General features: G+C 37.6%; 1 protein-coding gene across 1 annotated transcript in view; it reads right to left on the bottom strand.

Annotated features, from left to right (window-relative positions):
- The window catches only part of Tmem135 (transmembrane protein 135), a 229500-nt gene that overhangs the window by 15227 nt on the left and 199981 nt on the right, over positions 1 to 14292 (bottom strand). Inside the window, exons 8-9 of the mRNA XM_013014094.1 lie at positions 5673 to 5819; positions 3206 to 3275 (exon numbers count right to left, since the gene is read on the bottom strand). Of these exons, the coding sequence (XP_012869548.1) occupies positions 3206 to 3275; positions 5673 to 5819 (217 nt within the window). The remainder of the gene's footprint in view (positions 1 to 3205; positions 3276 to 5672; positions 5820 to 14292) is intronic.

Raw genomic sequence — 14292 nt, 5'->3', positions numbered from 1 at the left:
CAACTGCATCAGGTTAAAGCACATAGACGTGCCACTTCAAAGCCCACCATACTAAGCTTGAAAAAACACCCTTCTCCTCTCTTCTTGACACTGTGACAGGAAAACACCTGACTGCTGGGCTTGCTTGCTTGCTAAGCTCCAAAGGTCAGGCTTGTATTTATTTTCCAGCTTGCAACTTCCTTTTCTAGAAAGAAAGTACTAGTTAATTTACCTGAAATTACCAAATACCTGACTATAGTAACATGGAAATTACAGTGGCCAACCAATTCTTATGAATTACCACACATTTAGCTAAGATTGCTAGTATTCATATGCACAAAATGGTCATGCTTTTATGTTTGATAACTTTATAATATTAATCTAAGGATTCAGTACTCACAATCATATTACAACCTTCCCACGTTATTTCCCAAAGACAAAAAAAATTGGAAATCCACTCATTCACCCTTTTGTGTATTCAAAAAACGTGTGCTGAATTCCTATTTATGGACTGAGCGTTACACTAGATGCTGGGGGTACAGTGGTGAAGGAGACAAAAAACTCTTCCCTTCATTACCTACATGTGGTCATTGTATAAACAAATGAACCAACATAACATAAGCACAGATTACAATAAATGTTCTGAAGGAAATAATGAGGGCACCAGGTTAATCTGCATAGACTGGGTGGTAAAGAAAGGCTATTGAGGATGTGGCATTTAAATAGGCCCAGAAAAGAAAAAGTTAGAACATTTCAGACAGTTTGGACAGACAGCACAAAGCCAAGAAAGCAGTTAGCTGGTATAAGGAGCTAAGAAAGAGTTAACTGATGGGGACCTGAAGAGAATGTAATTAACATGAATATTTACTCGAGGATATTACTTGCTTTGCGGTATAACTTAGTCTGTGAAAAAATCTAGTGTACTATAAAGAAAATGTTCACTATTTCATGACATGAATTCCTCATCCCTAAGTCTCCAAAGGTTTTATACTCCAGATATAATACTCCTATTTATACAGGAATTATCAAAAGTTTATAAAAGTGGCACACATTTCAGACTTATGAAAGGTTTGGGGTGTTTTATAATTCCCACCTATTCTTTCAAAAAAAGAGAATTGCTTCCTATCTCCTTCATCCACTCAAATTTCTCCAATACCTCTGATATCTCAGAATATTCCTTGTCGGGCTGGGAAGTTGGCTCAGTGGTAGAGCGCTTGCCTTGCATGCCTGAGGCCCTGGGTGCGATTCCTCAGCACCACATAAGCAAAAAGGAAAAAGCCAGAAGTGGTACTGGGCTCAAGTGGTAGAGCGTTAGCCTTGAGCTGAAGAGCTGAGGGACAGCGCCCAGGCCTAGAGTTGAGGTCCCATGACCGGACCCAAAAAAAAAGAATATTCCTTGTCCTCGCCTAAATTCTCCATCTGAACATGGTTAGCTGGAAAGAACAATCATTCTTCACACTGCAAGCAATACTGGCTTTTTTTTTCCTCTGCCACTTTAAGTAAGGCAGAAAATTAAATTTGGAAAGAGTATATCAGGAACTGCTGCACAACTTGAAAAGATACTGCTGTTCATATCTTTGAGGACCATGAATACAAGCGTGAGTTTGGACAGTTCCCACTGTTAACACCAGGCCACAAGGATTCACATTAATAATAAGCCCTGATGTGGGACAGTCCTCCTTTCTACATAGCCACAAGGGAACTGTCTTTTGGAGTATTGTACAACTCAACTCCCCAGCAGAGCAGGGTTTAGTTCTTGCAAGAAAGAATATTAACCACTAAGAACATCCAAGCTTTTAAAACACCATTAAAATCTAAGAGACTGGTAGCCATAGGTATTACCTTTGTCAGTCAGAATAACTACAGTGAAAACACTTTCTTCCTAGAGCTGGTGGTGATAGGAGAAAAAAGCAGGACAGGCTGTGTGTGTGTGTACATGTGTGTGTGTGCATGTGTGTGCGCGTGTGTGTGTGTATGTGTGTGTGTGTATTACACAGGCATATTATGAAACTGAGAATTTATGCCAGTGGCTATAACTAATTGCAAACATGTCCCAGTTAGTTTAATACCTTTAAAATAGGCAAACAACAAGTATCTCTGTAAGATTGCACATAGTATTTCAGTATGTATACATAACACACTGGTCCAACTAGCACATCACACAGTCTAAGGGCCTATTCTGGGATGTTCTTCCAATGAAGCTATATTACAAAGACAAATTTCAATGGCCTTTTCTCTTTTGTTGTAACTCCTACCTCATAAATCTAATATAAGCTAAGAAATTTTTAGTAGTTCTGGGGTTTGAACTCAGGACTCTGCACTTGCTAGGCAGGGGCATGGTTTTTGCCTAAGCTGCTCTAGATCAAAATCCTGTGTAGCTGGGATGCTAGACACACATATCTACTTATTCATTGAGATGGGCTCTTGTGAACCTCAAATCACAATATTCCCAAGTCTGAGGACCTAGGATTACAAACATAAATGACCATAAAAACTAACCACAACAACAAAAATAACCACTGTTGGGGATTAACACAAAAGCCTCTCTTCCCGAGACTCAAGTTAAGCTAATTTTTTGCCAAGTGCTGGTTGGCTAACACCTATAATCCTAACTACTCAGAATGCTGAGATCTGCAAATCAAGGTTCAAAGCCAGTCTGGGCAGACAAATACAAGAGACTCTTATTTCCAATTAACCAGAAAAAAAAAGCCAGAACTGATGATGTGGCTGCAGTGGTAAAGCAAGCACCAATTGTGAACAGAAAAGCTGAGTGAGGGCACAAGGTCCTGAGTTTGAGCCCGAGTACAAGAAAGAGAGAAAGAAAGAAAGAAAGAAAGAAAGAAAGAAAGAAAGAAAGAAAGAAAGAAAGAAAGAAAGAAAGAAAGAAAGAAAGAAAGAAAGAAAGAAAGAAAGAGAGAGAGAGAGAAAGAGAGAGAGAAAGAGGGAGGGAGGGAGGAAGGAAGGAAGGAAGGAAGGAAGGAAGGAAGGAAGGAAGGAAGGAAGGAAGGAAGGAAGGAAGGAAGGAAGGAAGGAAGGAAAAATTTTTGATTGTTTAAGGATCTGACAAATGAATATTAAAAGGCAAATCTCAAAACTTTCTTTTCAAGGCATGCAAAGAATTACAGCTATTACTGTCAACTTTTCCATTTACTTAGACATTATCTCTTAATAAACAAGTTTTGTTTAATATATTCCCCACTGTGGAGAAGGTAGTTTATATACTTACTTTAATGCAGTAAGAAATGCAATTATCCTCATAGTGTTTACAACATCTATGCCTTGGTCCGTGCTTGCATCTGAAATTAAAGAAGAAAAACTAAATTAAATATAATTAAAATACGTATGTACCTGTGGGACTGTATGCATGTACACATGTGTGGATTCCTGTAGATCCATTTCAAACTTTCTAACAAATAGTGGAGAAAATGTAACTACTTTTGTGCAACTTGTTCCTTAGAATATACAGAAGCAATGCCAACAGGTATTTTTGTTTTGCTTCTTCATTTCTTACTATGTATGACTACAATCAAAATATTCTAATGTGGTATAGAAAAACACACTTAAATATTGGTGACCAAATGTGAAAAATATGTACATGTTATCTATACATATCTCCAAATCTTTGTGAACTTTAAATCACTTAATACAAAGTATGACGGTCATAAATCATCCATGAAGCCAGAACTTGAACAAATACCATAATGAAACTGTACTCAGGTTACAAGAATTTATCCTTAATTACATTTGAGAGAAAACATCTGGAAAAGAAACTCGATATATTATTAGAATTCAAAAATGAAGCTTTTAAAATAAATATAGAAATAGAAATCATGTGGGATTCAAAAGTAGGTTATTTGTGATTTACTTGTAAATCACTTAACCCTGTAGTGTTCAATATAAACATTACTGGTGTGAGAACTACTGTTTATGACATGTTCATTTAATCAGTTCGTGCATTGCCTCAAGGATTACTTATTTACCTTTATTCATAAAAAATGGAAATACATTCTCTAACATAGGTCTTGCTCTGCCGCTTTAACTTGGAAAGGTTCATTTAACTTCTTTCAGGGTAGTCAACTAGTTATTTTCATAGCTGGAACACAGATTCTTCCTTGTTTGTAGCAGTAACCTGTACAGCCATGTTCCAGTTCTGCACTACACCAAGCTTATTACCTAACTGATTAGCATGATGTTTTAGAAATGCACTTCTGCACTGCAGTAGTGTCACACCAGCAGCCTTTCCTAGGCAGAGGTGACAGACAGAAATGGTGCATACCAATCTAAGCCCTGCTGTCACTGGAATGCTATGACAGACCTTGTCATGTGAAGTTGTTGAGCTGATTAAAGCGGATGCTTTAAAAGACATAAACCAGAGAAGGCCTACCTCATGCAAGCCATCACTCTTTACACTTCTAAGTGTCCTCTTCAAAGACATTTCTGCCTTTGGTGCCACAATTACAGAGGAATTATTAAACGCCCTACTGAAGTTCAATTCTGCTATCAACTATTCTGTCAGTATATGTTCCCTTATCACTTATTAGAATGGCTTCTTAAGTCCTAAACTACTAATCACTTGAATCACTTGCTTTGCTTCTGGATGATTCTCTATCAGTTTCACTGAGTGGACCAGTCCACTGAAGCTATTCAAACAAGTTCTGCTGTGGCCTCATGAGTTCTGACATCCAAGGCCTCATTCACTATGTAATTCAGTTTTTGTATTTCTTTGTAACTATTGTTGCAAGCATTTCCATTAAAAGTTATCTGTGCTCCCTTTCCTTCACTAATGTAACCCAGAACTATTTTAACTTGATCATTATATTCACTACAACCATTCCTGTCATCTGAGATTTCTTTTCTCTATTCCCATCTTCTGTTGACAATGTGCTAAAACAGAAGAAAACCCTTCAGTTCAGTGAAATTTGAGTCTTCTGTGCTCATACATTTTATCAGTCAATTTCATGTGGTATTTGCCTAATACTCACAATAGTCACTTAGGAAGAATATTCATCCCAGGAAACAGATAAGAACTTGGAGACAGTGATTAAATTTCATATTCAAAGTGAAAGATGGGGATTTCATATTTGGTAAAATACTGCACTTCCTACAGTGTATCCCTTCATTTTTAATACTGCCTACTCATTCTGCCCTCTCTCAAATGTCATTACCATGATTGGTTTTATTAGCTGTTCTAATTTTAAGCCACTAAATTTATTCCATTAAATGTCTACATTAAGAACATAAATGGCTGAATGAAAGATTTCATTCTTTGTGTAACAGACAACTAAGGATCCTTTATTTTGGTCTGAGAGCTCTAAAACCTGTCACCATTACAAAACATCCTTTCATTAAGGTCTGTACCTTATCAACCTGTACAGAACTTAAAACATAGGAAAGTAAACATGTTCAATCAGCACATATGAATCTGTTTCATTAAGTTCCTCATCACTGTCGCCTGCAACTCTGCTTCCCTTGAAATAGAAAAATATTGTAATTTCCTGAAAATCTACTTGGCATATGAGGCTACCCACCTGTAAGGAAGAATAAACAAAAATTATTATTGTGTGCTAGCTATAATAAAACTCTACTGCACAGATTTTGGTGAAAAGAAAGAAAATGATAACTTGGAGAAAAACAAAAATACCAAATATACAAGATAGTGACAAAGTGCTAAAATCTCAAGCTACTGAACTCACATTGAATTCAAAAGTTTCCTAAGTAGACCAATTATGTTCATTCTTCTTGGTTTTTCCTCAAGTTTTTGTCTCTTTTGTTCCACTTTTGCATATGCTGTCTCTGGTGAGTAAGAATGTGTGGGAATTTCTTCCTTTCCCACAATGAACCTAAAGAACAGAGCAAAAGGTGAGGCATCTTCACATTAAGAAAAACACCATGCCTGGAACCAGAGATCAGGCCAGAAGACACCAATCACACAGTTCTGCCCCCAAACTCAGCCATCAGGACTGAGTGAAAGGTGGAGGCTCTCTGAACCCTGATATTGGTCATGGTAGGTACCCTAATACCAGGAAAGGTTTTGGACAGCCATAGCAGGTCTCTAATGCTTGTGAGGACACAATGTGGTCTCTGACCCTGGGAAAAGCCTCACTGAGATCTCTAATGTCAGACAGTGGACACAGAGGTGGGCCTCTAAAAGCACACATGTGCATCTCCACACAATGCTGCCAGCATCTAGCTGGAGGGTGTCTATGCACAGCCTTGCATATCACTGCATCCATGCAGAGAGACATAGCCAGACCCCTATAGCATTAGGCAGCAGCACCCATCCAATATGACCTTATGCCCCTGAGCAGGACAATGCCAACCTCCAACAATGTTGGTGTGGAAGGATCTGAAATCAGCTGGACCCAAAAGCCTTTGTGTGGACCCCTTGTGTGAGAAGCTGCTGCATACAGCATTGAGGATTTCGCCCAAACCAGACAACTCCAAAAGCAAGCCAAGTCATCCATACATGGAACACAAACAACCATAGTGCCAGGGGTCTGCGCTAGCCAACCCCAAAAGCCCATTTGAGTTTTACCTTGTAGGATGCCCTTACCGCAGCACCTGCGGGGAGGAGGAGTCTATGCTCATCTGACCCCAGAAGCCAGCCTAAACATCCTAGTGTGGAACGCCAACGACAGCCCACAGTGCCAGGGCTCACACCTAACCTGCATAAAAGGCTTCTGTGTTTTCCTACACACAACACCCTCAGACACACCAGGGCTGGAGACAACAATCGACTGGACCCAAAAGCCTGACCAGGCCTCTCTCGGGGACACCAACTGCCCAATACCCACGAAAATTCAGAAAACCACAGGCCCATGACACATGAACTTAATACCTAATCTTAATGACCTCTATAAACCCTGAACCCAAATGTATAAATCACAGGGAAAGATCACAAAATTCACAAGCAAGAAAGACAATTTGCCACTCTCAAAAATCAACAACAGTCAGGAAAGGTCTCTAGTGAGAGCCAAGAAGAAGAGATGGAGAACAACAGAACCATTAAAACAATGATTGAGAGAACTGGCTGCTGAAATAAAATGGCAGATCCAAAACAAATAGAATTCAAGGAGGAAATGATGGAGAAAATGCAAGGTATAGATAAGAAGATAGAAACATTACATACTTCAATGAAGAAAACATTAAACACCTCAATGAATGAAAGATGAAATTAACACATGGAGAACTGACAACAACAATGAGCTACAACACATGAAAAGTTCTGTGTCCCTATTACAAAACACAGTTGAAATGATAGGCAACAGAACAAGTGATACAAGGGTATCAGGAGTTGAAGATAAATCACAGGAATAAGAAAAAAAAATCAAAGGCATGGAAAAAACACATAGCAAAGAGAGACTCAAGAAAAACAATCACAGGCTGGGAAGTGGTTCAGTGGTAGAGCGCTTGCCTTGCATACATGAGGCCCTGGGTTCGATTTGTCAGCACCACATAAGCAAAAAGAAAAAAGCCGGAAGTGGTACTGTGGCTCAGGTGGTAGAGCGCTAGCCTTGAGGTGAAGAGTTGAGGGACAGCGCCCAGGCCCAGAGTTCAGGCCCCACGACCGAAACTCTCCCCCCCAAAAAAAGAAAAACAATCACAAATAAGGCCAAACTAAAGCTACCAGCACAATAATCATGTTTATCGCATCATTATTCACCATAGCTAAGATATGGAACCAACCCAGATGCCCCTCACTAGATAAATGGGTCAAAAAATGCAACACACACACACACACACACACACACACACATACACACACACACACACACAACAGAATTCGATGCCTCCATCAGAAAGAATGATACCATCCTATTTGTTAGGATAGGGAAACACTTGGAAAAAAAATTCTATTAAGTGAAGTAAGCCAGCCCAAAGAAACATAGATCCCATGGATTCCCTTATTTGCAATAACTAGTATACATCTAGGATAATCTTACCAGACAAGCAGAAAAGGTAAAAAACTATGTACATGTGACCATATAAGATGATGTTAAGCAAAACGAGCCCCAAGATAGGGACACAAGAGGTTATTATCTTTGTCGCTGTTGTTTTTAATGTACTATGTGATTTTTTTTTGGTATATTCTCCCCCACCATGGTATAACCTGTTTTCACTGTATTTTTACTCTGGTGCCCTGCATCTTGTATATACATTTTTTTTTATTTGGGGAGGGGAAGGGAAATAACAAAATGCTGAAACAAGGATACAGGTGGACCCAATGTAACAATGAGATGTACAAGACACTATGTTGAAAATGAACTTTACAACTTGGGAGGGGTGGAGATGGAGTTGTGGAGTTGGAGAGGGAAGGGATGGTAGGGGAAAAACAAAGGAGGGGGTAACAATGCTCAGTAGGAAATGTACTCATTACCTTACTCCTATAACTGTAACCCCTCTGTATAGTATCTTTACAATAAAAAAAAATATTTTTAAAAAAAGAAAGAAAAGAGTTGACAGCTTCGGCCAAAAGATCAAATCTATGCATAGTTGGGATAGATGGGAGAGAAGAAGTCAATACCAAAATCATTGAAAAGCTATATATCAAAATAATAACTGAAAACTTCCCAAATCTTAAGAGGGAATATCTCACCCATGTGACCGAAATATACAGAACTCCTAGCTGATGGAATCTTAGAAGAAATTGTAGTGAGAACTTTAAACTTTTGACAAGCAATTCATTTTAAATGCAGCAAAGTAAAGAGGGAACTTTTTTTCCAGGGCAAAATGATTAGAATTACTGCAGATTTATTCATACAAACTGATTTCAAGGAGAGTCTAGATGGTATAAGTGAAGGTCTGAATGTCAGCAACTGCCAACCAAACTAGCACACCCAGTGAAGCTAAGATTCACAACACTCAGTAAAACAAAGTTTTCATGACAAAGGAAAACTAAAGAAATTCATGAACACTAAACCAGTACTAACTACAATGGATTCCAAAGGGAAGCATACAATCTAAAAAAAAAAAAATCAAAGTTAAGGAAATACAGCACTGAATAAAAATCACTAGAAGATACATTAACACAACTAGAGGAAAACAACAAAATTGCAGAAAAAAATGACATAGTTCTCATTAGTCACATTAAAATCAATGGGTTCAACTCTCCAAACAAAAACTGGAGAGAAGATTGGAACAAAAGACAAAATCCAATCATTTGTGGTCTCCATGAAACTTTTCTCACAATCAAAGATAACACAAATCTTGAGTTAAGGCATGAAAAAGGATCTTTCATGTAAATGCATTGTATAAGAAGGCTGGAATAAGTATACTGGTATGTGATAAAAATAGGCTTTTCATTAAAATCAGTACGAAGAGACAAAGAAGGTCATTACATATTAATAAACAGAATGATCCAAGAATAGGAAATCACAGTGGCTAATATTTATGCACTCAACAATGGAGCACCTAAATATATCAAACAAACACTCTTAGACATACAGAACATGATAGACACCAACACAATAATAATGGAAATTTTACACTCCATTCTCAGAAAAGAACTGGTAAACCAAACAGAAGATCAGCAAAAAAAGCTTCCAAATTACGTAACACCATAACCCACATGGACTTAATGGACATGTAAGAGCATTTCAACCAACAACCACACAATTCACATTCTTCTCAGCAGCCCATAGAATATCCAAAATTAGCTATATCCTAGGACACACAACAAACCTGAACAACTACAAAAAGAGCAACGTAACTTCTTGCATCCTATCTGATCACAAAGGAATTAAACTAGTTCAACAACAAAACATACTGGATGAAATACTCAAACATATGAAGACTGAATAATACATTGTTGAATAACATGTGGGTCACTGAAGAAATAAAGGAGGAAATCAGAAATTTCTTACAATTCAGTGAAAATGAAAATACATCATATCAGAACCTCTGGGATACTGCAAAAGCAATGTTGAGAGGGAAGTTCATAGCTTTATGAGAACATACAAAGAAAACAGAAACAGCACAATAAATAATCACATGACAACTAAAACTGGTAGAAAAAAAACAAACCTAAAACTACAAGATGGAGAAAAATAGTAAAGATTAGGGAAAAAAATCAATAGAGACTAAAAAAAAAACTATACATAAAATCAACAAAACAAAAAGTATTTTTCAAAAACATCAATAAAATTGACAGACCACTGGCTAAATAGATGAAGAGAAGAGAGACTCAGATTTACAAAATCAGGGATGCCAAAAGAAACATTACAACAAACATCCAAGATATTCAAAAGAGTATGAAAGACTGATTTCAAAATCTATATTCAAATAAGATGAAAAATCTAGCCGGGCGCTGGTAGCTGTAATCCTAGCTACTCAGGAGGCTGAGATCTGAGGATCGAGGTTCAAAGCCAGCCCGGGCAGGAGAGACCGTGAGACTCCTATCTCCAATAAACCACCAGAAAACCGGAAGTGGCACTGTAGCTCAAGTGGTAGAGCGCTTGCCTTGAACTGAAGAGCTGAGGGACAGCGCCCAGGCCCAGAGTTCAAGCCCCACGACCGACCAAGAAAACAAACAAAAAAAAAAGATGAAAAATCTAGTAGAAATGGATAAATTCCTAGAAACATACAAACTGCCTAAGCTAAACCCAGAAGACACAAATCACTTAAATAGGCCCAATGAGATTGAGGAAATAATTAGCAGTATTCCAGAAAGGAAAAACCCAGGTGTTGATGGATTCACAGCTGAATTCTCTAATAAGACTTTTTTGAATATTTTTTTATTTCTTCATTGACATTAAGTGATTACATAAACTTCACAATATTGTGATACTTAGCTAAAGTCACAAACACATTTTAACCTTTACAAGGTGAATTGTCATTATCATAGTCTATAAAGCTTTGAACTCTACAAACTTTGACAATACAACGATTTCTTCCAAATAGGGTGATATGTACATTTCTTTCCTTTTGCTTAGTGTAAGCTATTCCCTCTCTCTCATTCCCTCCCTCCCTCCCATGGCTGCCCTTGACTTGCTTGGTTCACTTCCATCAATGTCTAGTGCAGCTGATGGACCCCTCTGCTGTATTTTTTTTAACCTGTTTCTCTCAGATTCTGTGCCCTCCTCCTAGCTTCCTTCATACATGCACATATATACCATATGTGGGGTCAAAAATATTTTCTAAGATTTTTAAAGTTGAATAATGGTGCTCCTCAAATTTTTCCATGAAATAGAAAAAGGATTAATTTCCAAACTTGTTTTATGAAACCAGAAGCACTGTCATCCCAAAATCAGGCAGGGATCCAACAAAAAAGAGCTATAGACCAATCCTTCTGATGAATGCAGATGCAAAATTCTTCAATAAAATACTAGCCAACAAAATTCAGCAAATACTCTAATTATACATTATGATCAAGTAGCTTTCATCACAGAGATGCAAGTCTGGTTTAACATACATAAATCAATAAATACATCAACAGAACCAATGTCAAGAACTACATTATCATCTCAATAGATGCAGAAAAAAGCCTTCAACAAAATCCAACATCCATTCATGTTTAAAGCTCTGGACAAACTAGGAATAAAAGGAACACAGCTCAAAATAATAAAGGCTATATATGAGAGATCACCAGTCAACATCACACTGAAAAACCATTTCCTTTAAAATCAGGAACAAGGCAAGGATGTTCACTCTCTCCACTCCTCTTCAATTATAGTTCTGGAGCAATAATGCAAGAAAAAGATAGCAAAGGGATTCCCCTAGGGAAAGAAGTCAAACTATTCCTATTTACATATGATATGATCTTATCTCTAAAGGACCCAAAAGGCTCCATCTCCAAGCTCCTACAGCTTATCAATAAATTTGGCAAAGTATCAGGATAGAAAATTAACCAACAAAAATCAGTAGTCTTCTATATAACAACAATGCACAAGCAGAGAGGGAAATCAGGAAAAACAACTTGATTTGCAATAGCCTCAAAAAAAAATCTAGGAATAAACCTAATTAAAGAAACAAAGGACCTTTATAGCAAAAACTATAAGAATTTGAAGAAAGAAATCTAAGATGACATCAGCAAATGGAAAGATTTTCCATGTTCATAGATAGGATTAATACTGTAAAAATTACAATATTGCCAAAAATGATCTACAAATTTAATGCAATCCCAATCCAAATCCCAATGAAGTTCTTTATTGAGATACATAAAACAATTCAAAAATTCATATGGAACAGCAAAAGATCTAGAATAGCCAAAGCAGTTCTAAGCCAAAAAAAAAAATATGCTGGTGGTATCACAATCTCAGACCTCAAGCTCTACTACAGAGCTATAATACCAAAATCAGATTGGTACTGGCACAAAAATAGACCCAAAGAACCAATGGAACAGTCTAAAAGACCCAGAAATAAAACAGATAATTTACAGTTGTCTGGTATTTGATAAGGGAGTCAAAGATAAACAGTGGAAAGAGCCTCTTCAATAATTTGTGTTGGAAAACTGGGCACCTATATGCAGGAAGCTAAGAGTGGATCCCTATTTGTCAGCATGCACAAATATCAACTCAAAGTGGATCCAAGACCTCAACATCAGACCCGAAACTTTGAAATTGCTGCAAAAGGGAGTAGGAGAAAGACTAGAACTCAGAGGTACAGGCAGAAACTTCATTTATGAAGAGTCCCAGGGGCACAGCAGCTAGGAGAGAGACTTGACAAATGGTCTTACATCAAATTAAAAAGGTTCTATGCAGCAAAAGACATAGTTTCTAAACTAGAAAGACAGCCATCAGACTGGGAGAAGATCTTTACCAGCACAACATTAGACAAAGGCCTAATACCCAAAATATACAAGGAGCTCCGGAAACTAACCCAGTGTCTTGTATATATCTTTATCTGAATTGGGGAAGGATGTGGATGTGGAACAACAAAAAGGTGAGACAAAGGAAAAAAAGGCAAACCAATGCAACAGCAATACTCACAAGACAATGTGTTAGAAATGAACTTTACAACATGGGGAAGGAGTAGTGGAAGGGAAGGGAAAGTGGGAGAAAAATGAAGGAGAGGGTAACAAATGTTTAACAAGAAATGTACTCAATACCTTACATATGCAAGTGTAACCCCACTGTATATCACCCCCAAAAAAATTTAATTTAAAAAAGAAACTAACCCCTCCTAAAGCTAATAAACCAATTATTAAATGGGCAAAAGAAGCTCAGGAGAGACTTCTAAGAAGAATGGCAAAGAAACACATGAAAACCTATAAAGGAAATGCAAATCAAAACAACTCTGAAATTCCAATCTTATCCCTGTTAAGATTGGCCAAAATGATGGATTCAAAGAACAAGAAATGCTAGCGGAGATATGTGGAAAAAGCAACTCTATTTCACTGTTGGTGGGAATGTAAACTAGTGCAACCACTCTGGACAGAAGTCTGGAGGTTCTTCAATAAACTAAACATAAGTCTTCCCTATGACCCAGTAATACCATTCCTGAGCATCTACCCAGAACATTACAAGCCCCAGATACCATAAACACTTTTGCACACCCATGTTCATTGCTGCCCTGTTAAGAATGGCCAAGTTGTGGAAACAGCCCAGATGCCCTACAATAGATAAGTGAATAAAAAAAAAGTGTGTCGCCTATATATAAAGGAATTTTGCATAGCTATTAGAAAGAACATTATGTCATATGCAGGGAAATGGATGTCCTAGAACAAATCATGTTGAGTCAGGTAAGCCAAGCTAAGAGACACAAATAACACGTTTTCTCTTTTCTCTCATATGAGGAAGCTAGATTTAAAATACCTGGATCTAACAAATTATACAGGTTCTTAGCATTCACTCACAGTGAGACTTAAGGAGTATATCCTTAGGAGAGGAACAGAAAGGCAGAATGCCTTTCCATCTGATCATACAATTTATCAAAATGAACTCCAGGAAATGAAAACAGGAGGTTTTGTACTTTTTGTTGTTTTTCTTTTCTTTCTGTTCTATTTGCTTATATGCCTATAGGACTGTAAATGGAGGCAAAGAAATGAAAGAACAGCAGGTGAACAAACGCAGCAATGGTATTAACTGGACACTCACTATACGGAAAACAAACTATATAACCTGTGGGTGGAGATGGGAGGGAAAAACTAGGAGAGAGCCAGGGAAGGGGTGACACGGTCCAAATTATATTAAGTGAAGTAAGCCAGGCCCAAAGAAACATGGGTCCCCTGGTTTCCCTTATTTGCAATATCTAGTATATGTCTGAGTCAAGCAGAAAAGAACAGATAAGGTGATATTAGGGAAATGAACCCTAAGATATGTATTCAAATGTTTTTTTTCTTTCATGTGATTGTTTCTAACACATTTATAAGATTAT

Source organism: Dipodomys ordii, unplaced genomic scaffold (genome assembly GCF_000151885.1).
Source record: "Dipodomys ordii isolate 6190 unplaced genomic scaffold, Dord_2.0 Scaffold22, whole genome shotgun sequence".
In the NCBI taxonomy this organism is placed as follows: domain Eukaryota; kingdom Metazoa; phylum Chordata; class Mammalia; order Rodentia; family Heteromyidae; genus Dipodomys; species Dipodomys ordii.
Note: the sequence above shows the minus strand (reverse complement) of the source record. Positions and strands in the feature narration are given on the sequence as shown.